Source organism: Scophthalmus maximus, chromosome 7, assembly GCF_022379125.1.
Source record: "Scophthalmus maximus strain ysfricsl-2021 chromosome 7, ASM2237912v1, whole genome shotgun sequence".
Classification (NCBI taxonomy): domain Eukaryota; kingdom Metazoa; phylum Chordata; class Actinopteri; order Pleuronectiformes; family Scophthalmidae; genus Scophthalmus; species Scophthalmus maximus.
In genome coordinates, this window is record NC_061521.1 from 11,047,496 (window position 1) to 11,070,000 (window position 22,505).

The 22,505-nt window shown below is 40.9% G+C and overlaps 3 protein-coding genes across 4 annotated transcripts; 2 read left to right on the forward strand and 1 right to left on the reverse strand.

Annotated features, from left to right (window-relative positions):
* Positions 1-758: 758 nt before the first annotated feature.
* On the reverse strand, positions 759-4,647 carry LOC118315627 (vesicle transport protein GOT1B). The gene is made up of 5 exons (XM_035643065.2): positions 4,403-4,647; positions 3,354-3,445; positions 3,081-3,259; positions 2,904-2,985; positions 759-1,388 (listed from the first exon to the last, which is right to left on the reverse strand). The coding sequence occupies exons 1-5, from the start codon at positions 4,425-4,427 to the stop codon at positions 1,350-1,352; spliced, it is 417 nt and encodes a 138-aa protein (XP_035498958.1). The 5' UTR covers positions 4,428-4,647; the 3' UTR covers positions 759-1,349.
* A 1,086-nt stretch (positions 4,648-5,733) lies between these two features.
* On the forward strand, positions 5,734-11,253 carry slc35b4 (solute carrier family 35 member B4). The gene is made up of 10 exons (XM_035643064.2): positions 5,734-6,005; positions 7,481-7,594; positions 7,693-7,795; positions 7,906-7,955; positions 8,056-8,137; positions 8,457-8,517; positions 9,205-9,314; positions 9,523-9,598; positions 9,679-9,754; positions 10,374-11,253. The coding sequence occupies exons 1-10, from the start codon at positions 5,929-5,931 to the stop codon at positions 10,621-10,623; spliced, it is 999 nt and encodes a 332-aa protein (XP_035498957.1). The 5' UTR covers positions 5,734-5,928; the 3' UTR covers positions 10,624-11,253.
* A 1,244-nt stretch (positions 11,254-12,497) lies between these two features.
* chchd3b (coiled-coil-helix-coiled-coil-helix domain containing 3b) lies at positions 12,498-19,359 on the forward strand. Of its 2 annotated transcripts, XM_035643078.2 has the most exons (9): positions 12,498-12,721; positions 14,007-15,438; positions 15,908-16,022; positions 16,674-16,854; positions 17,301-17,315; positions 17,805-17,888; positions 18,182-18,252; positions 18,462-18,597; positions 18,727-19,359. In XM_035643078.2, exons 1-9 carry the CDS (start codon positions 12,644-12,646, stop codon positions 18,748-18,750), a joined length of 2,136 nt encoding a protein of 711 aa, XP_035498971.2. In that variant the 5' UTR covers positions 12,498-12,643; the 3' UTR covers positions 18,751-19,359. The 2 variants fall into 2 exon arrangements, with proteins under 2 accessions (XP_035498971.2, XP_035498972.2); XM_035643079.2 differs by lacking the exon at positions 17,301-17,315.
* Positions 19,360-22,505: the final 3,146 nt, after the last annotated feature.

The following is a 22,505-nucleotide window of genomic DNA, read 5'->3' on the forward strand; positions in this document are numbered from 1 at the left end:
AGCAGCTTCTTCACCGGGGTCAGCGCGTGATGACGACACTGAGTGAGGCCGATGTGATGACAGCTTTTAGGCAGGTGAAGACACCTGCAGGAGGCCCAGAGGCAGTAAAAGCTGCAGATGTTGGGGAGTTTGTTGATGCTTTCTATAAAAAGCTGCATGTGTCATTTATTGTCATGTGGATTACTGTAAAAGTAAACTTTTTTCAAGTGGGCAAGGATGGATTTATGAGCATACTTTATAGTGCGGCCCACCATTCAGTCATGAACAGATTATAAGACAATGGGCCAGTCACTCCATCCACACCTGGGAAAAAAGAGACAAAGAAACCACAAAGAGACACAAAACGACTAGATACTCTCTGATTTTCTCCTCGCCGTACTTCTCCTTGAAGTCCACCTGCTTCTTTTGTGAGGTCTCTTTGCAGTCATTTTTGTCTCAGTGGTTATTTTGCGCATCAATTTAGTCGTTTGTAATCAGTCTGTAGTCAAACTCATGCAGCCACTTTGGTCTGTGTCTCTCTCGCGTCTCTTTCAGGGACATTCTCCAGTTGAGGCTTTAGGGGAAACCTAAACCTCTGGTTCTATGTTCAGTGGGCCTGTTTGTGAGAATGATTTTGTTGTAAATGTACAGTAGAAGGAAACAAGACTATGTGGAACAGGGGAGTAACAGTTGTAGGAAATGTGGGGCAGGGGCTCAAAGTTATAAAGGGACACATCTTCATAAAAACTGTGATCCAGCAGCAAAACACATACAGCAAATGTATGAAAAGACACTTTATTTCAAGTATGCGCTTACAAAAGTTACAGTGAAACATCTCCACAATAATCGTTTTATATCTTTTACCTACAAACACTTCAGGCTTCTTGGCCTCGGTAACATTTAGCTCCACCTTGTCTTTTTTGACGTACAAAAAATTCCAGTAACACTTCATAGAGGAACTGAAAGATGCTCTCAGTGACTGCTCAGGCACACACTCTGAGGGAGTGGACTCTAGAGGCCCCAGACTCTCCTGTGAGTTGATCCTCTGGTCCTGCATCATCATTCCATATATATCTGACTGGGATGACACAAATTAAAAGGGAGACCTGCTTCCAAACTTTAAAATAAAACAATATCCTGGTAACTTTGTCCAGTGGCAGTCAGATACAAAACCGTTTTCCTTCTGGCAGAAGAAACTCATGTCTGGCAAGTGTCCACAAATAAACGTATATCGTCCTTTGTGCAGAAAAATGTTGGTTCACAGTAATGGAGTGGCAATGACCAAAATATACAGTAACTGTTAGAAGCTGTGATAAATACTGAAAATCTCCTCCAATGAAAAAAACAAACAAAACAAAAACAGTCCAATGTTATACCATATTGTTGCTCTCGCCAATTTTGTCCACCAGCTGAAAATGAAAGGGAGAATCCAGGGTTATTTTCAAGAATGCAGAAAACTAAATACAGCATAGATATAGAAATGCTGATTCTTGATTATTGTTGTGTCTGCAAAGGTAGGACAGCCTGAGAGGCAAAACACAGGGCCAAAACCTGAAAATCTCTAGATGAACCTTCCCATTTACCTTTAAGTTTACATTGTATTTATTTGAATTGTTTTTGAAAAGACTTGGTTCTGAAACAATAAGTGAGTGGGGGATCATTTAAAACCAAATCGGCCTTAAGGGATTATTTCATCGGATGAAGTATTACGATGAAGGATTATCATTTTTGATTTCTCAAACTCGCATCAGAAGTCAGAAAGACTTCCTGTTGCACAACAACTTTGTAGGTTTCAGATGATTCAATTAAAATCACACTAATAAATCGGAGCGTAATGTTGACATGAGGAACAAAAGAGCTCATTCAAAAGAAGCCAACAGGGATCATGGGATAAGAGAAAGTTGTCCCTCAGGATGGGGTGAAACTGTTTGCTGTGCTGAGAACAGATCAGTACCCACTGTGCTGACCACATATAGCAGAGAGCTACACTGAATGAATCACGTTGTGAGAACTGGTCCTGAACACTGACTGTCTTCACAGACAACACACTCCGAGTGGAGGATTCTTGGAGGACGAGTTCAGTACAACAGAGACAACGCTGTCCTGAGGCGACACAAGACAAAGACTGTCAACTCTCACATTTCAGTCGAAGCCTTATATTCTATACCCAGCTCCACGAAGAGGAGACGGAGAAAGATGGAAATCTCAACTTTAGCTTCTTTCAGAGATTTCAGCGGTGTCTCACTCTGGTGCGAGCTCTGAAGCAGCAACATTCCCTGAGTTAAGATTAACACACGGGTCATATTTGCCTGTTTATGAAGTTTAAGTAAAAACTACTTGTTTTCACAGTTGATTATTTTCAGAAGCTTATTGACTTTTTTTTAAAAAAATGATTTCCTTTCCACCTCTCAAAAAAAACATAAATAAAAACCCCTTCATGACTCATCATCTTTCACAGCGGATATTTAATCGCCTTTACATTATCATATTTTTTTGTCAGCGTGGCATTAACACAGTAACACAGCTGTTTTAATGTCTTCTCTGTTGGATTGTTTCAGCACTTGAGGAAACTTGACAGGCGGCTGCCAAAGAACATATTCCGATAAAATAAACAGAGCTGAACAATGAGTTGATTAATCGATTGACAGGAAACTGAACTGTAGTTGTTTTGATAATCCACTGTTTAAGTCATTTATTTTCAAGTAAAGATGCCAAACCAGGTCCCTGGTTCCAGCTTCTCAAGTGTGAGGAATTGATGTTTATGTCACATATAATAGTAAACGGAATATATTTGGAGTTTTTGACCATTTTGGCTCGAATAAAACAGAATTCATCACAAAACCTCCTGTTAAAAACCTAAATATGTCTCTAATACTATACATGTATGTTCAGTTTGCGTGGTTTAATGTTGTCATGATACTCACAGTACTGATCCCTGGTAAACTGAGCAAAGACCCGAGCACCGGTACCCGTCTGATGAAGCCGACTGCCACCGGGAAGAATCCCCTGTTCAAGAGAATAAGGTGGGACCAACAACAGTTCACGTGAATTCAGTAATATGACGACAAAGAGTTTGTTTTCTATCTGTTTTTTTAGCTGACCTGAATAAGAGGAAGAAACCGTAGATCTCCAAAACGACCCCAACGATCGGCCAGCCGATCAGAACCACCAGCACTCCTCCCAGGAAGAAACTGGTGGCTTTCACTTTTTGTCTCTGGAAGAAAAACCTGAACGTACGCTCCAGGCCGATGACGAAGGAGAGACCAGTGACGAACAGAATCTGTGCGACAAGCACGGACACACGAAAACATCACAAGTCAGATATCTATCATCTTCCATATTTGACAGCGTGGAAACATCGACGATCAACTCACGTTTCCAATGGCGAGGAGAGCCTTATCGAAAAACAGCATCATCCCGAATAAGAGGAAAAACACACCAAACCCCGTCAGCCCCATCCCGATTTCTGTAGATTTTAAGAGACAAAAGAGTAGAAGGTAAGTACAAGATGTGGTTGAGGTTTTCAAAAAATGACTGGCACTGATATGCAAAATATAGAGTGCAACATGAGTCACTATAAAAATTTAAAACAGAAAAAAAACTATACAAAGTAGGATTGATACCACACTTGAGAACAAAATAACTGAGATTAATGATTGAACTGATTAGCAATTCATCTTTCGATCATTTTCTCAATTAAAAGATGTCTTCAAATTGAAATTAAAAAAGATATTACATGATATCAGCAGATGGTTGACATTTCTGCTTTGTAAAGGACATTACAGGTTATTAACTTATTAAGATTCATCTCAGTCGACTAATCGATTAATATAGTCGTCATTTGTAATTCTGTATATGTGCGAAATATAAGTGCTAAACCACTGGCTAGTTAGTAACTCCATAAACAAATGGCTCCATTTCAATTCAGTTTATCAGTTAATTGCTTCACTGATTTAAACATTAAATATTGTCAGAAGATCATAAAATGTTGGGAACGGCATTAATTATTATCATGTTTTTCATTATTTTTTATTTCGAACAAATTAAAAGAAAAAAGCACGTGGGACACTGCACACAAAAACAAAAAACAAAAAAATGTTCATAAAGTGTCACATCCATAAACAAACAAATCATACATGTCCGAAAAATGGTCGACATTTTACAGGTCAATTGATTAATTAATTAACTGATTAATAACGACAGGTCCAGGCGATTACTAACAAATGAATGAGACTGAATATTACTATATTTCATTGAAACACATTGCAATGACGTAATGACGCCGGGCGTCACTATTGCTCTCAGCCAATCGTGTTTGAGCTTTTAACCCTCACGTTCCGCTGAACCCGATTCTCGCAGAAATGATGATGTTACGAAGACAAAGAGCGGCGGAGGAAGAACAAAAAAACAAAGCCGGACTTACTCTGAGAGTCCGTGAGTGAGATCATGTTGGTGGTGGCAGCGGGACAGTTTTATCAGAACACGTGAACCTCGATGAGTCGAACCGGCTGCTTTTCACGTCAGGCCCAAACTGTTGATACTACAGCAGCCGAGAAGAGGCAGAGCAGGCGGCTTGTTCCGCCACGTCCTCCGCTGCCACGTGATGACGTGCCCCACCGAAGATCGTCTATGTAGCAAAGTTGCGTCAACTCGTTATTCTTCTTTTGCACTTTTCCTCCACTTCCCATCCACTTTTATCTGTCAGAATCAGAATCAGCTTTCAAGGAAGACAGTTTCCTGTCCCGTTGTTACAAGTTCTAAGATAAGATAAGATGTGCCTTCATTCGTCCCACAACAGGGAAATATTTTGCTGGTTAAGATGTTTTTAGGCTACAAGACAAAATAAAATATGATCCGCTATAATAAAATTAACAACCAACAGCATGTTAGGGAGATACCATTCTCTACTTGATCTACTTATACAATGAAATGCTTCTACGTTGATCAATGCTGCATTTCATTATGGCACTTTGCACAAGTACATTTAGCTGAATACACCTTCATTATACCGGAGAATAATTTTCAATGCACAACTTGAACTTTTAATTTTCTGCTTTTATCCTATGCTACTGCTAGGCCTACAACGCAAAAAAAAAAAGTCTAAATTTTTCCACCGAATGTAATGTATTAAAAACCAACCCACCACTGCTGCTGGAGCTGCACTGCTCAATAATCTAGTCAGACCAGCATCTAAATCAATAAAATGTCAACTCAAATTTGCATGTGAACTTCTGCCATTTACATATTCTGAAATGAATGGGTCATATCAACCAGTGTTTCTTTTAACTTCAGCAATGCCCAAGTAAAACCAGTTTCCGGTGTGTTTTCCACAACATATGCAGAGAAATATTAGGAGGACCAAAGTTACAAAGTTGAACCACGGCTGTATGCTGGACTCCATAATGGTGCCTGCTCGTTCCTACAACCACATTGTCATTTTAAGTCTGAGTTCTTACAGCCCAGAATGAGTCGTGTAGAATCCATGGGTGGAGCCATTTTCCTTTCTGCGTGGTTAATGGTACTTAGAAAACCAGGCAGAGTGAGAGCTCTCACCTCGTCTCCACAGATGACGCCCGCACGCCACGCACAACTGCGCATTGACCACTCATTCATTCAGACTGTTAGTTAATTATTTTGTCCAATATTCACTCTTGTTTACATATGGGTTCAACTCCTACAGTTGCCTTAGACACGGAGAACGTTGTAAGCACTGCGTGTCCATTACTTCCGGTTCAGTCACCAAATGAACTACAACTCCCATGAGCGCCCGCGGTGACCTAGAGCACTGTGATTCAGGTTCCGACGCGTTGAGCTGGAACAGGAGTTTGTGTGGAAGAAGGAAGGTGTCCTGCAGAAACTCTCGCCGCCACCAACATGCGCCGGTCGGACACCTTCCTCTCACAGTGACGAGTTTCCCACCGGGTCGTTCTCCGCTGCAGTGTGGTCGCCATGGGGACGGCTGCTGCCATTGTTCTCGTGTTTGTCGGATGCTGTAGCAATGTGGTGTCACTGGAGCTGCTCGCCAGGTCAGTGGTTCAACCTGCTGGTCACTTTAAGAGCAGCGATGTTCTCACGGTTGTTGTTGTTGTTGTTGTTGTTGTTGTTGTTGTTGTTTGGTCCTGACTTCCCTCTGCAGCAGCAGCTGCTTCTTCCGCCTCCAAGCTAGTGTAGATGCATTAGCATGTGTCCACAGCGCGTTCGTGGTCTCGTGTTGGCGAAGCAAACTGCTCTAATGTCCGTGGGCTCAACAAGAGGAGGAAGAGCTATTCACCTTTGCACTAACAATAATTTCCCGACCATTGCCACTTTGTGTTAAAGAAAAGTTCCCCTGAGAGAATCATATGGGACCCCCCCCCCCCCCCCCCCCCCCCCCCACATGCTCAATATACATAGAGAAATATACATAAGCATGAATATACAGTGAGTGTGTTTACATATGGAACTGGAACTGTTGTGGTTAGATTATTCTATATCAGTTCTAATTCCATATGTTCGTCTTTTGGACACAAACAAGTCATCTGCTGACTTCTCCAAGGAAATTTGTTTTCTGAAATTTTATAAGACCGACGGATTAATTGATTGATCGAGAAAAAAAAAGCATTGATTGAATGATAAGTGGCGATGAAAATAAGGTTGCAGCTCTAATATGCACGAATACTGAAATAGAAGAGAGTATAATACAAGTACAAAAAACGTGAAATGAAGTAGAAGTAGTTGACAGAATAATAATCAAATGAGATTTCATGCTTTTCTTTGTCGTATCTTTGGAAGTCAAATATTTTGGAGTCTCAGTAAAACTAAACAAAACATTTGAAGACATTCCATATGGCTCTGCAAAGTTATGATGGGCTTATTTCTTTTTTTTTTTCATTTTTTTTTCACAGTTTCTTGATATATCATAGACATTAAATCATTAAATCGATTACTTGTTTCATGAAACAATAAAAGAATAAAACGGTGACCAAGAGCAAATATTCCATTGTTCCCAACAGGAGAAAACCATATTTGCCTCTCTGTATTGAACTTTAATATTTCTTTTTTTAATACCCACTGCTCTTAGGCTGCAATTGAAAGTTATCATAATCAAATAGTGTAAAATATAATTTTTAAGATTATTTTCTTGAATAATCCTTGATTATCCTTGATCTATAAAATGTCAGAATATAATGAAACATACTCATCACCGTCTCCTACAGCCCAAGATAGTGTCTTCAGTCTGCTGTCTGTTTTTCTCAGAGATTTTCATTTTTCAATCAAAGAAGACCAAAAATCTGGAAAATCAGCCTTAAAATCTTCTTCTGAGATTTTAATGTTTGTTTTCACATGGAAACTCACACAGTGATTTAGAGTCTAGTTGTAGCAGTAGAAACTATCCACATGCTTGGGTGTAGTTATTTAAAATATTAACAAATACCACAGTAATCCTATTACAAGAGAGACTACACAGTTAATGAACATATTGCATGTAGTCACCTGTTGTCGTTTTCCTCTGTTTCCTCAGAGAGTTTCCAGGATGCGGCAACATCGTCACCTTCGCTCAGTTTTTATTCATCGCATTAGAAGGCTTCATCTTTGAAACAAAGTGTGGGAGGAAGAAACCAACCATCCCTATCCGGTGAAAAAAACAACAACCTATGAATGGAGTCTAAATTTCCTGCTGCAGAAAAGACAAACACACACTAAAACAAACAACTATTTTTTTTTCTCCCTCAGTAACTATGTGATCATGGTGACAATGTTCTTCACAGTCAGCGTGATCAACAACTACGCTCTCAACTTCAACATCGCCATGCCGCTGCACATGATCTTCAGATCGGTATGAGCTCCTCTGCTTTTCACTTTCACCTTTAAATGTTTCCTCCGTCTGTTGCCTCCACTTCAGTCTGATCTCCAATTTGTGACCTGCTGCTTGTTGTTTCTCGGCAGGGGTCACTCATCGCAAACATGATCCTGGGAATAATCATCCTGAAGAAAAGGTATCGCCGACGCCTCCGTACAACTGAAAACGTCGCCAACGCAGCACACCAACGTGTAGCTTTACTGCAGTTATTTGTGTCCCCTCTTCTCTCTGTGCAGGTACTCAGCCAGTAAATATCTGTCTATAGCTTTAGTGTCGGCTGGTATCTTCATCTGCACCATCATGTCTGCCAAGCAAGTGGTGAGTCCTTTACAGAACAAGTCACATTCATTTTCCACTGAAGTACAGTTTTCTGGCCAGGGATTTGTGTATAGCAAATTTCAGCAACAAAGGAATTCAAAGAGCTTTACATAAAACACAAAGCATTGGGAAGAGAAACATATAAAATGACATTTAAATATATTATCATGAAAAAGAGAAAATAAAAACAAGCTAAGGAAGAATAAGACAGGTAATAAAAGTAACAGTGCAGTGCAAGAAATTAATGAATATACTCAGTCTTTACCTGCAAAATTCTTTCATGCACACGTTTTAATCTTTGTGTGACTTTTTTATGCAGAACGTGGCGAATGAGGGATCAGAAGAAGAAGGATTTAATGCCTTGATGCGCTGGCTCATAGGTGAGTTCTGGGTCAGGGCTACAACTAAAGATTATTTTCATGATCTATTGAGGTTATTAGTTGTTGTTTTTGACTAATCGGTTAATCGTTCAGTCAATAAATTGGCAGAAACTGTGAAAATGTCAAATTCCTTGTTTGTTTGTTTTTTATTTTTTAGCCAAATGTTCAGAACCTGAAGTTATTGCAATTACAATGTTATTAAAGAGAGAAAATTTACCAATATGCTTGTTTTAGAAGCTGGAACCAGTGAATATTGGGTATTTTTGCTTGATAGATGATAAAATCTAAATTATTACTGATTGTTGATTAACTTATCCAACCAACCGTTACAGCTCTTAGTTTGCTGTTTTAATGGCCAAGTTAAGTTGTCTGCAACATCTGTGGACATTTGCGTTCTCACATGCAGCCCCTCTGGAAAATTTCAGGGAAAATGTCTGGACTTCAGTGCATGTCTGGAAGCAGCTAGACGGACCACACGTCACCATGATCACAAACACGATCACAGACTCACAAGGCTGCTGGTAAATAGGATGTTGTAAAAACCAAAGGATTATTTTTCCTGTTCTTGGGCAGCATGGTGCTGCGGTGGTTAACGGGTCTGAATCCTGGTTTGGCTAATTGCGAGCCTAAATCACCCTTTGGCACCATGGGAATAAGCGGTTGTTGCTGGAATTTCTGTTCTTTTAGGCATCGCCATGTTGACGTTTGCTCTCCTGATGTCTGCGAGGATGGGCATTTTCCAGGAGACGTTGTACAAGCAGTATGGAAAACATTCCAAAGAGGCTCTCTTCTATAATGTGAGTGTCCATCGTGCTCTGACCTGCAGAAAAACTCATTCAAACGTCTGCAGGAGAAATTCCAGCTTCAGTTGAGCTTCTGTCTCCTACCTTGTACCCAACTCATTGCTCAAACAGCCTCGTTTTTTCTAGAAAACTGTTTTTTATTCTTCTGATGCAAGTTGATCCCTGTAGATAACCCTTTTCATCTCATTGTTGTCTTTCTCAGCACTTCCTGCCTCTGCCGGGCTTCCTGCTTCTCTCCACTGACATCTACCACCACTGTGTCCACTTCAGTCAGAGCGGTGAGCTGCGGGTTAAAAGGTTTAGGTTTGTGACTTTTCTCTCTTCTCACTGGCATAAAATAAATATCCTCTCGTTGCAGCTCCCGCAGTGGTTCCTGTTGTCGGACTGACCATGCCGATAATGTGGCTCTACCTGCTGGTCAACGTCATCACACAGTATCCTGCCCAAAGAAAGAGCTGATATATTACGTTTTCATTTGTCTGCAAATGAACTTCCACAAAAGGTTCACAAGATGATTAAGAAAGCTGAAAAGGAGAAAATAAAAACGTGTAAGGAGTTACAATCAGGACTGGTAAACAAATATATATATTTAGCACAAATTAAGGTGCGTCTGAAGGATCAAATCTGAAAAGTTGGTTTGGCTTTAAATCTGGAAACTCAAAGTTACATATAGTTAAATATACAATGGATATTTTGTTGAATGAAAAAAACAACTTCCTCCAACTAAGGGAAATACTATGATATGCTGTAGTAAAGTACTTAAAATGTATTATTTTGTTTTTACTACTGAAACTCAATTATCTCACATGATGCGTCGGCCGAGCCACAAGCTGAAAATAAGCTTGAGAACTACTGCTCTATTGTGTATAAAATCATAGTGAATTAGTCAATTTGATATTGCTAAAGATTGTAAAACCTTTTACAGATTGATTTTCTCTTCATACAGTAGATGTGTTCATGCACACGAAAAACAAATTAACTTGGCATCCCTGTAAATGTCAACAAAGTTATAATGATGGCCATCGTGTTGCAGACTTTAACCGGTGTCCTCAGATACGTGTGCATCCGCGGCGTGTTCATTCTGACCACAGAGTGCGCCTCGCTGACCGTCACTCTGGTGGTGACGCTGAGAAAGTTCCTCAGCCTCATCTTCTCCATCATGTACTTCCAAAACCCCTTCACCGCCTGGCACTGGGTGGGCACTGCCGTGGTCTTCCTGGGAACTCTGCTGTACACGGAGGTGTGGAGCAGCGTCCAGGCGGCTCTGCGTGGCCCCGCCACCAAGGACAAGAAGGCAGAGTGAAGAAGAAGAAGAACACGGGACTGGAAAAAACAGCCACTGCGTTGGACTCAGATTGTGTTTGGTCGACTACGCTGCAGCAATTTTTAGAAACTTACGTCAATTATTATTTGTTACAGTAAAACCCTCACAAACGGGTTAAAGGATGATGCTGGTGATACTCTGTGTTGTGGTTATTAAAAAAAATTACACGAAAAGACAAAAACCAACAGTCTCTTAGTCCACCTCTCAAAAGTTTCTGACTTCTCTGCCGTGTCACTCCGCCCAAAGACCCTAGGTTCCTTCTGAAGACATACATCTTTAATCAACATATTTAAATGGCTCACATCCGTTACTGAAAGAGGTCGCTAGTAGTGATGCAACTAAGGAGAATAATTTTAATTCTTCAGCATTTGAGCATCATTTAAATCATTGTTTTGTTTTCACTGCCCACAACTGTACTGTTTTACTTCTGTTTGTGATTCTCGCTGTTCTCAGTCTCAATTTCCCTCAGGAGTTGGTAAGGACCAAAAACAGGCCGGAAACACTTCTCTAAATGAATGACAATGTTGTTTTGAGTTGGATGTTTAAAGGTACAGTTACTACATAAAATTGTGAAGCAATTTGCATAAAACAAAAAAAAATTCTCATCAATGTGTGAACGGATTGTAACTTATATACTTATACTTATATAACTCATACATATATATTAATTCATCACAGTGGCAACAGTGTACAGCAGTTAGCTAGTACGTTAGTGTAGAAATGGAGCTAATCAATGACAGGCTCCCAGCACAAAACAAAACCTGTTACTTTGTAGATGTGAATCATCTCCAGTCTAATGTTTTTCAGCCCTTTCCTATGTTTATAACTGCACTATCGTCGTCTCGACCCACTGACAGACTTGCTCAGAGCAGTAAGGTTACTTCACAATATACAAGCTCCATCATGCTAAAACATCATGGCATCGATTTTTAGTGAAATGTGAGTTGTGATGGAAGCTTATATTTGTCCGATACCCAGGATGCTCACGTCCGACTGTGGAGTGTGAGTGCAAGCGTCAGGATGCTGACTGCAGTTCACTTAATGGCCACTGGTGTCAGTAATAACAAGGGTTTTCTGAATGTCACGTATTGTACATTTATATAGGCAACTATTTCACCTTATCTACTGAAGAGGTGATATGTCTATAGCTGCAGGGATAAACCTATTAGTTGACAATCAGCAGTTCTTTTATTGTCAATTATTGAAGTCATATGTTTTAATAGACTTATTTATTGAGAATAGGCCAATATATATAATTAATTATTGTTGGTTTAAAAACAAAAAATATATAATTTCATATACTTAAAAGGTTATAAACATTTCTAAATCAGCTTGGTACTGGAGTTTTTATCAGACGTTACTCAAACAGGAGTAAAAAGTGCGTTAACTATTTTTAGTTGCAGATTAACACATATTTGGTGCTTGAGTCAATGTTTAGCAGCAGGACAGTGGATGTTGGATTCACTGAAAATGTTGTCATTGTAATATAAGGAACCCTGCAGATGGGTTTATGGAGTTTGTTTTGTAGCTGTTGTGTTTTATTTTTCATGTGTCCTTTCATAAAGTACTTTCCATGTGGAGACCTCAACACAGTATCTTCCCCCTCACTGACCACTGACATTAAAATGGCTACAAATAGAATGTGTACAGCTGCAAAGTCGTGCATGTCCAACCACGTGTCATGAAGTGTATATTTGAAAAGACACGCGGTAATTATTTTTTTAAAGCTAGTTTTTATTAACGTATTATCTAAGGACACAATGTACCCTCACAGCGCACTGATCTGTGAGGCCCAGGCGACCAATCCGACGAGGCGTTGTTCAGCTGCGTCCAATAGCAGCGGCCGCTGTTGACCCTCGGCGGTGGGAGGGGCGTATTGTTGCAGCTGAGCCCCAGAGTTTATTGATCCGAGCACTGGTCCACGCTGCGAGGAGGATTAAGTGATTCCGGTGCCCGCCCGGTGCAGGAAGAGACACAGAGAGAGAGAGAGACAGTGCGGATGGGGGGCAACAGTCCGAGTCACCTGTCCCGTGACGACGGTGACGGCGGAGGAGTCACTTTTGTGAAGGGCATTCGGGTGAGTGACGACGCGAGGGCTCAGGCGGAACTCCGCGTGGATGTTAAACTGAGGCAAACTGCAAGAACCAGATGCTCGTGCACATGGTTTCCTGCACGGCAGCATCAGTGGAGACTGGAGGTCGTTAGTCCTCGATTACTCGCCCATTCTACCCACTGAGCAGAATCAGTCACTAACAATAAAACATCCCCCAGAAAGGATCTGCTTCATTTTTACAACCCCAACAGGAATTAACATGGGTGAATCGTTTCTAAATGTAATTGGTAAATAATGATAATATGCAAGATGAGGTTTGTTGTGTACATTTGCCCTCTGGATCTCTGACATCAACATTGTTTTTCTACATTATATCTCAGATTGTTTGCTGAACCGAAGCTTTTGAGAGAAAAATAAGAAAAACAAAACATTTCATACATGCAGCAGATTAGTTTTTCTTCTAAATCCTTGTACATAATAATAACAACATGTATGGAGATGCTTCAAGTTTCTAACAATCTTCTTTCAGTGAATCAACTCACTATAATCAACTAAACTTGTAACTAGGCTAGGGCTGCAACTAACGATTATTTTCGTGACCGATTAATCTGTAGATTATTTTCTCAATTAATCAATAAGTTGTTTGGTCCATAAAATGTCATAAATTTGTGAAAAATTAAGATTGTTTTAGTTACCTGTCATAGAGGAGCAAAGAAAGAAGAAGCTGAAATCAGAGAATTTTAAACTTTTTTCCCCATGAAATCTACTTGAACTGATTAATCGATTATTAAAATAGTTGGCGATTAATTTAGTAGTCGATTTAACAGCTCTAAACTAGGCTTCCGAAAATAATACATGAGGTTTTCCCTTTTCTTGTTGGGTTTTCTACACAATGATAATGACAACAAGTATAAAATCATGTTGTTTTTCTTCTCGACTTTACCTAAAAAAACACCTTTTCTTCATTTCAAAATCATCTTTAGCTCTGTTGTTAACTGTGACTGTGTTCTTCAAAATATTGGAAGAATGTAGAGTAGCAATAGTAGCATTATATTTCAGTATAGCACTATGGTCCTCATAAAGAATGAATTGGACTGAGACTTTTATTGTCTTAAAAATGTACTTTAACTTGCAACAAGTAGTCAGTTAAAACGATTGATGAATTATTTTCGTTAATTTAAGGAAAACAAAGACAGAATATTTCCTGTCAAACATCTTGACACAAGGGCACTCCTGCCTACCCACCAAACTCTCCTGATGAGCCCAGCAGGTGGCGCTCACGACATTAAATATTTCTGTTTTTCTCCAGCTGTCGGACAAGGTCATCCATCGGATGAAACAGTCGTCAAAGGTGGTCCGCCCTCAGCTCTCACACAATGGAGCTCCTCCTTCACGCTCACCTGAAACACCAACACCCACTCCACCCTCCGCCCCCTCTGTTGAAGACATGTTACCTCCCCTGACGACTCCTCCTGCTCTGCTCACCCCTCCACCGCCTGCTGCTCCTCGGGAAGCCCCGTCTCCAGCTCCGTCTGTGGAACCTGCTCCTCCTTCTGTAAAACTAGTGCCCCCTCCACCTGTAAAGTTTCACTCCCTTCCCCCGACCTTTGTTGAATCTGAACCAACCCCTCCGCCTCCGCCTGCAGAGACACAAACTCCACCTCTATCTGACCCTGTGGTCTCAGCCCCACCTCCTCCTCCATCCTTAGTTTCTCCACAGGTCGAAGTTAATGTGGAGGCTGCTTCTCCTCCACCCCCACCTCAATCAGTGGAGGCACTAGTTCTACCTCCTCCTGAACCCTTTGTCATGGAACCAAGAAGTCTGTCTACACCACCTGTTCCAGAACAAGTCATCGAACCTCTTGTCCTTCCTCCTCCTGTAGAGTCATCCCCAGCAGCTGCAGCTCCACCCGAACCTGCAGCTTCACCTCTCCCCTCTGAACCTGTGAAACCATTACCTCCACCTCCTGAACCTGCTGCTGCACCTCCGCCACCTTCACCTTCACCTCTTCCCTCTGAACCTGTGAAACCATTACTTCCACCACCTGAACCTGCAGCTTCACCTCTTCCCTCTGAACCTGTGAAACCATTACTTCCACCTCCTGAACCTGCTGTTGCAGCGCCATCTGTTGAACCTCTTGAACCTGTTGTCCCTTCCATCACACTGGCGGAAGCAGTCCAACCTCCACCTACTGTTGAATTCACACCTGTTGAACCAATAATCCCACACTGTCCATCTGATTCAGCTCCAGCTGAAGCTGTAGTTCTACATCCTCATGTGGAGCCTGTAGTCCCACCTGCTCCGGCTGAAGTTTTGACTCCAGTTGTGGCTCCGGCTGTTGATTCACCACCTCCAGCTGAAGTGGTAGTCCTACAGCCTCATGTGGAGCCTGTATTCTCGCCTGCTCCGGCTGAAGAAGTGACTCCAGTTGTGGCTCCAGCTGTTGACTCAACACCTCCATGTGAGCTGGTTCCACCTCCACCTCCTCCAGAGCCGGTAGCAGCTCCCTGTCATCCTCCAGAACTCACTTTTGAAGAGCCCTGCCCACCTTGTCACTGTGTGGAGCTGGCCGTCGTACCCACTGATGCACCTGTAAGCGAACCCCTCGTAGAGCCTCCAGCACCAGCTCCATCTGATCCAGCTCCAGCTCCACGCCCAGAGTCCACTCCCATCCTGTCTCTGACCTCTGTTGTTCAGGATGAAGTACCTGCCGTTGCCTCAGTGCCTCCGCCTGCGAAAGGTAAGTTTGAGCTCATTGGGATTAATGACCACATCCAGTAACTCACTCAGTTGTTGGAACAAATAAGGAGGATCAATCATACAGTTTCACAATAACAATCAGATGCAGGTTAAAATGCACATTCAGGAGCTGGGAAGATAAAAAACAATTAATAAAGCACTTACATTAGGCAGCATGTGGGTCTGCTGTACATTACAGATAAATATCATATTATTTTGATGGTTTCTGTGTGATAAAAAAATCCAGGATGGAAAATGTTCTTGCAGGGTTTTATATACAGTATATGCTGACAGTGTCAGATATGGGATATTATCCTTTACACTCTCATTGAGGAAAAAAATGTTTTTATTATTAAGTTTTTGCAAACTATGGAGGTTCTGCCAGAACCTGATGATGTGAAAAATGAACATGAAGAATAATAATTCACGCTGAATCCAACAAACCTTCCAAACGTCTGTCCACAAAACAGCTTTGGACGTTTCTCCTGAAGCGCTGGAGGAGGAGCTGAGGCAGAAGATCAGAGAGGAGATGCAGACGAGTCTGGAGGAGGAGATCAACCAGAAGAGGCAGGAGCTGCAGCAACAGTAAGGAGGGGGGGGGTACACTGCTCTGTAAACACTGTGGATCAGAAAAGTACAAAGAAACTTGAGAAAGCGATCTCACTATTTAGTAGCTGTTCTGTAGCTTTTGATCGTTTTACATGTCGTTGATCAGCAGCGCTTTAAGGACTTCTCGTCCATGTTTCCTTCAAAGCTGAGGTTCAAAGTTAATTCTTGATATATGAATCAGGTCATGATTAATGTTCCCGATCATAAAATCAAATGTTAATGAGCAGATGAAAGGGGGAAAAAGGGAGAATCAAAATACAAATAATGATGCGTTACAGATTAAATGTAATTAATAAACATTAGAGGAAAGTACATTATAAATACACCATGTTAAAATATTAACAACATAAAATAGAAGGTCTAAGTGCAGGGCTGCAACCAATGGCAATTTCCAATAACAGTTAATCTGCTGAATATTGTTTCTCAGTTGATCAATGGTGACGTCTTCAAATGTCCCATTTTGTCCAACCAACAGTCCAAAAAAAAGGAGGAAACCTCACTTGTAGTAGCTGGAACTGGCAAATGTTTTGGCCTCTATGGTTGAAGTATATACTGTATAATATGATTAACCCACTGTCAGAATTGCTGTAGATAATTTTCTGATCAATTTTTTCTGTGCGTGTGCAGGCTGGAGGAGATTAGGGCTCAGTGTCAGGCTGAGGCCGGGGCAGCGGCTCAGGCTCAGGTGGAGCAGCAGGTGAAGGAGACGCTGGAGGCAGAGAAGGCTGCGTACAGGGAGAACCTGACAGACTCCATCATGAAGGAGCGAATGAAGACGGAGGACGAGAGGCTCATGGTGCAGCTTTATGTGAGCAGAAAAACACATGCATTGTCCTTTATGTGCAGTACTGTGCAAAAGGTTGTTTTGTTTTTTGTCAGTTAAGGTAATGTGAGGAATGCTTTTTATTTATGAATTCATTTAATCTAAAGTGCAGTTAACATAAAATTCTAAAACCATTCTTTAGTGTTAAATCAGCACCAGTTATCTCAGGTACACTTACCACAGTTTTTCAAGATACTCAGCAGTTTCAGTGAGATGTTTCAAACAACATTCTGAACCTACTCCAGGTCTTGGTCTTGGGTGTGTGGGAATAATCAGATTCCTCCCTGATTGATAATAATCTAAACATCTTAAGTCCCTTAAACTTCTGCACAGTACTGTGTCTGTGTGAGTCAGGATCTCTTGTGAACATGACAGTCTTTCCTCCTCTTACTGTGCCCCTCTCTCTCTCTTGCCCTGTCGTGTTGTTTCAGTGGATGGAGCTGAAGGTAAGACAGGAGGAGTGCATGTTTTAATTTTTCACTTTCTTTCTGCTCTAACTGGCTGTGACACTGTTTCCTTTTGCTCAGACAGAAAGTCACTGTGGAAGTTGGTTCTATTTTATGTCACCTATATTTAACTGAATCTCACAAGGTTAGCAACATATTTTTCAGGGGAGACCTGAGGGCAAGTTTCAGACGGGACAGTACAACATCAGACACCAAGCATTTGTAAAAAAAAAAAAACAGGTGACAATGTGTTACAGCTCAGATAAGCTAAAAATAGATTCATTTATTAAACAGTTTTCAATTTAAAAGCAACACTATGTAACTTTTGGAATGATTCACCAGAGAGTTCAGTCAGGGATACAAAGTTTACAAACTTTAATTAAATGTTCTTAAATTATTCTAAAGAGGAAATTGCAAAATATAATGTTTGCATGAATATTCTTGGTTTTGGAAGTTTTTGTTGATGTTATTAAAATTTTTTGGACACAGGCCTATCAGCTGGAGGAGAGGGAGAAAGAGTTAAAGAAACGGGACGCTCTCTACAAGGAGCATGTTGCAAAACTTGAAACTAAGGTAATTTAACAGTTTGACCACTAGGGGGCACTATGACTTGGAAACAACTATAGACGTTCATTACTGATAGTTTACTAAATTGTTCTGGCCAAGGAAAATAATCTCTAATTTACTGTATATGTATAGCATTTTTTTTTACAAATGACAATGTCCAACAGCAAGAGGGTCTTGCATGTTGGTTCTTACTTCAACTCTGTTTGTATATATTTTCGTTTTTTCAGGCTGTGTGTATGTTTTTGATCCATCATATTTCATCTCGATGGTGATGTGTGGTGTTCTTACCTGTTTGACAGTGTACTGACTTTTACAAAGTGACCGCAGAGAGCTTCCAGCAGGGCAAAGAGGACACACACAACCGTTTTGCGTAAGTCGTTCAGTCATTAATGTAAAATACTGTCTACAAATTAACTTTGGGATGAACGTTAAGGCCAGTAAGTGCACTGGCATATGGAACAAGGAGGACAAAGACTTTCAGACGTGAGTGCACGTTTAATATTGGGATGACAGGATAAGTAATGAATGTTTCACATGTGTGTGGTGACATTAAAAACCCGTGCATCCGTGCTCTCTCAGGCGTTTCAGTGTCCAGCCAGTTTGTGGAGACCTGCAGAGTCAGATTTTAAAGTGCTACAAGGAGAACACGGGAAAGACTCTGTCGTGCTCAGGTATCGCCTCAGCCTACATGCAGTGTGTGGATAACGCCAAGAAGGTACGACTCAACATATTAACAGATTTTTTATTGTATTTTATGAAATTCTTACCTCTTTCACTGTCACATCTTTTACTCATTTCTATTTGTAATTGATTCTAACTTGATATCGTTTCTCTCTATCGACAGGATAAATTGAGCACTGGAGGTTAATATGAACCACTCGATGAAGACGTCTGCACTTCTGATACATTTACTGCCGCAGCAAACAAACGATGAAGGACAGAAAGCAACAAACAGATGAATTGAAGCAGACAGACTTTACACGTATCCATAAAAAGTGCCACATACCCTCAAAGTGACTTTTCTGGTGTAGAGGCTGTGATCTGGTCTGGTCACAAACACGGTTTAGCTTTAAAAATGTCATGCCTGCGACCTCTGGTTCTTAGGATGATCTCAAATCTTCTTTTGCCAAAACCACAATCACAACAGGGAGATATTTCTACGTGCTTGTCAATTTTAACGAGGCAAAAATGACAACGGAGCCTTAAAATGGAAGTTTGCTGCAGACGGTTTTCATTTTGTGTGAAAGTGTGACTCCAAGATGAGAGTCTATACTGAATATGTGTGTGCCTTGAAATTATGATAACCATGAGATTGCAGATGCATGAAAGATTGTGAAGGGAGCCGAGATCATGTGACATGACAAAGACTTGTACTTGTTAAAGGTTACATTCGTAAATTATTTCAGGAGTTTTCACCTGCTGCTTATCTTTTCTCAAAGTCTGGTGGATGCACAAAAAAATAAAAGGGTGTCAATAACTTGTTTTGTTCAATCACATGATGTCTTTATTTCACAGTTTGAGAAAGTAAATGTGGGTAGTTGTTGACTGCTGGTGAATTTAGATAAAGTAGTGGAATCCATAGTTTAGTAAAAAAAAGCCACTTTAGGATGAAATAATTAAAGGGTTTTGTTTTTAGTCTACATTTTTACTTTTGCACATTTACTCATGTATGATTATTATTGTAGGGTTTGTACTTGTAAAAGAGTGTTTTTACACTGCTGTATCGATTTGTGCTACCTTTTATTAAGTTTAGCATCTTCGTACTTCTTCCAAAGTCCAAAGATTTCCTGTGAAAATTGCAACAGGGAAAAAACTCCTGACCACTGGCTTTTACGTGGATTGATCGATTAATCTGATAATGGTATGATTCTTCGTTGTGTTGCTTGTTAGTACAAATATGACCAGTTTATAACAGTTTTACACCTGGAGGGTGAGACTGCAATTTAACAGGCAAAGTTATGAAAGCTGCTCAAATCAATATTTTTGATTTTGGGATTTTGGCCCATCACTTTGGTCCACACTGTAATACCTCATCAAATAAACAGATAAATTGCAATGGTATTTTTGAACAGACAGTCATGTTCCTCAGAGGATGAATCCTAATGATTGCTGATCTCTCTGAATAATTCAACTTTATATTTGCCTTCAGCTCTACAGGGGGTTTTAGCAAACGGCAACTTCACTATTTTTGTCTCAGTCATTGTCATCAGTCTCAGTCGCTGTCATCAATCTCAGTCATTGTCATCCGGTCGCAGTCATTGTCATAAGTATCAGTCATTGTCATCAGTGCCACTTCCAAAAAACAGCAGACCGATTCAGGCAAGTGTTGGCTGACGTCTCAGAGTTTTGTTTACAGGTTGTTTTTTCTGCCCCCAAGTGGCCAACAACACTTATTACAGTTTTAATGATAAATAAATGGCCACATTTTGGCTCCTTCAATTAAACTATACACTGCCCAGATGGGGGGGGGGGGGGGGGGGGGGGGGTCCTCCTGCTCTCTTCTCTCTCCTCACTGATGTATATTTTCATGTCAGTGGTCATAAAGTAGCAAATCACAGACAGGATCATCCTAATCCTCCAGATTATGGTCCGACACTTTGCTCTAAATGGACAGAGTGGGTGACTCATCTGTCTGATGACTGATATTGAAGTGGTTCATGGGTGTTGGGGATCCAGGGCCTGTATGTGCATCTCCTCCAGTTGGACCGGTCTCATTAGCGACGAGCAGCTGCTGTCTGACTGCTGATGCCACCTCCACCTCCTGTTCTCAGCTCCAGCTGTTGCTGCTTAGTATGGTATTATGTTCAAAAACATGACATTTAATGAGAGATGAGGTAGAATTTGTAAACTAACAAGTTTACACAACTGTCCAAATAGATGCATCTTACCCCTCAAGGCAGAAAGAAACACAACAATCAGCAGTGACAGAATGACGTCAAGTCCCCGCAGGGCTAACAACACAGTAATTAATCTGAATTATCTGGAAAAAAACACAAGTTCGGGGAAAAAAACACAGGAAGGTACATGATCAAACATGATTGATTGCTCCTACTTCAAAGATTTGCTTACCCTTTAATGATCTGGTGGATTTTTATTACAACTTAGATACATCAAAACAAAATAATATCATCCTTAATATAATGTTGAAATAATAACCACATATGGGTGTATTCTTAGTAACATGGTATTAATAAATAAATATCCAAACTATTAGCAAATCATCACATCTGATATAGCTAATAAACAACTAATAAATAAATAGGTTTTTATTTAAACTTTATTATATTGCAAACAAAATTTTAAATAAATGGGTTTCTGTGAATAATCTCTGCCTTTTTGGTTATGGGCAGATCTGGAAGGATACCAGTCTTCTTACTAGATATTTCATTCATTCATCGTCTACCGCTTTATCCATTTGAGGGTCACAAATAATTAGTTTCTTTTTCACAGCATTTAGATTTCTCTGAAGGACACGGGCCTTTGGAATTGGATGACATTGGGCGAGAGGCGAGGTTCACCCTGGACAGTTCGCCAGCCTATCAATGTAGAGTCTCCAATAAACTTAACCCCGTTCTGCACGTCTTTGGACTGCGGGAGGAAGCCGGAGAACCCACGCATACACGGGGAGAACATGCAAACTCCACACAGAAAGGCCCTGGTTGGTTTGAACCGGGACTCGAACCCAGAACCTTCTTGCTGTGATAGCTAGATAGTTGTGTTTTTGAAATCTTTGCGTTCTGATAAATATCTTTCTGTTGTGAGCCTGTTGTGTTGGCAAAAATAATTAGTTTCTTTTTCACAGCATTTAGATTTCTCTGAAGGACACGGGCCTTTGGAATTGGATGTAAGTTGACAGTAAATAATGAGAAAGAGAAAAAGGAGGTGGGCGGTTGGTGTTTGTGCCCAGTTTCTCATTCCGCAGAGAAAGGCCCGTCACCGTGACCTCATCGGTGTACTCACAAATACCACAGAATAATTCACATCCCACTTAAACGCAAAGGACGAAAGGCTGGCACACTGCCTTCGCCCGCATCACATTACAACTTACTGATCAATAGGCTACATGAACATGTTGTTAAATCAAGGACATATTTATCCTTTTGAAGGGAAACTATTCATCTCCCTCGCCGTCGGCGTGGGAGGCGTGGGGGATTTGCTGAAAAGACAAAACAACGCTGTGAAGCAGCAAGGCTGCGTGCACTGTACATCTCATTGATCAGAACTTCAAGATCCAAGCATAAGATGCTTCAGAGCGTCACACCTGTTCTTCATGTGCAGTATGATCTGATCTGTTGCATTCATCTACTGTTGGAAGGGACTGAGTTCGTCATTATGCAATCCTGTTCTTTCTTTGGTGGTGCTATAGTGACAGTTACCAAGGACGAGACTGAAACCTGCAGACTACTTCAGGGGAACTGTTACATAATGTGTGTGTGTGTGTGTGTGTGTGTGTGTGTGTGTGTGTGTGTGTGTGTGTGTGAGTCGAGAGGTCTGATGGGATATCACCTTGACAATAACACGCAGCACGGCGTCATGCACACAGTAGCTGCGACTAAATCCAGTTTTAATGCACAGAGACATACAGTGATGACGCAACTGTGTCTGGTTATGTAACTTTTTATT

Bases quoted from the DNA above. Each gene is read 5' to 3' on its own strand.
- LOC118315627 (XM_035643065.2), bottom strand. From the start codon at position 4,427: ATGATCTCACTCACGGACTCTCAGA. The intron at 3,446-4,402 runs GTAAGTCCGGCT...TAAAATCTACAG, and splicing joins CTCACTCACGGACTCTCAGA to AAATCGGGATGGGGCTGACG. The intron at 1,389-2,903 runs GTGAGTATCATG...TTTCATTTTCAG, and splicing joins GTTTACCAGGGATCAGTACT to CTGGTGGACAAAATTGGCGA.
- slc35b4 (XM_035643064.2), top strand. From the start codon at position 5,929: ATGGGGACGGCTGCTGCCATTGTTCTCGTGTTTGTCGGATGCTGTAGC. The intron at 6,006-7,480 runs GTCAGTGGTTCA...CTGTTTCCTCAG, and splicing joins TCACTGGAGCTGCTCGCCAG to AGAGTTTCCAGGATGCGGCA. The intron at 7,956-8,055 runs GTATCGCCGACG...CTCTCTGTGCAG, and splicing joins ATAATCATCCTGAAGAAAAG to GTACTCAGCCAGTAAATATC.
- chchd3b (XM_035643078.2), top strand. From the start codon at position 12,644: ATGGGGGGCAACAGTCCGAGTCACCTGTCCCGTGACGACGGTGACGGC. The intron at 15,439-15,907 runs GTAAGTTTGAGC...TCCACAAAACAG, and splicing joins AGTGCCTCCGCCTGCGAAAG to CTTTGGACGTTTCTCCTGAA. The intron at 18,598-18,726 runs GTACGACTCAAC...CTCTATCGACAG, and splicing joins GTGTGGATAACGCCAAGAAG to GATAAATTGAGCACTGGAGG.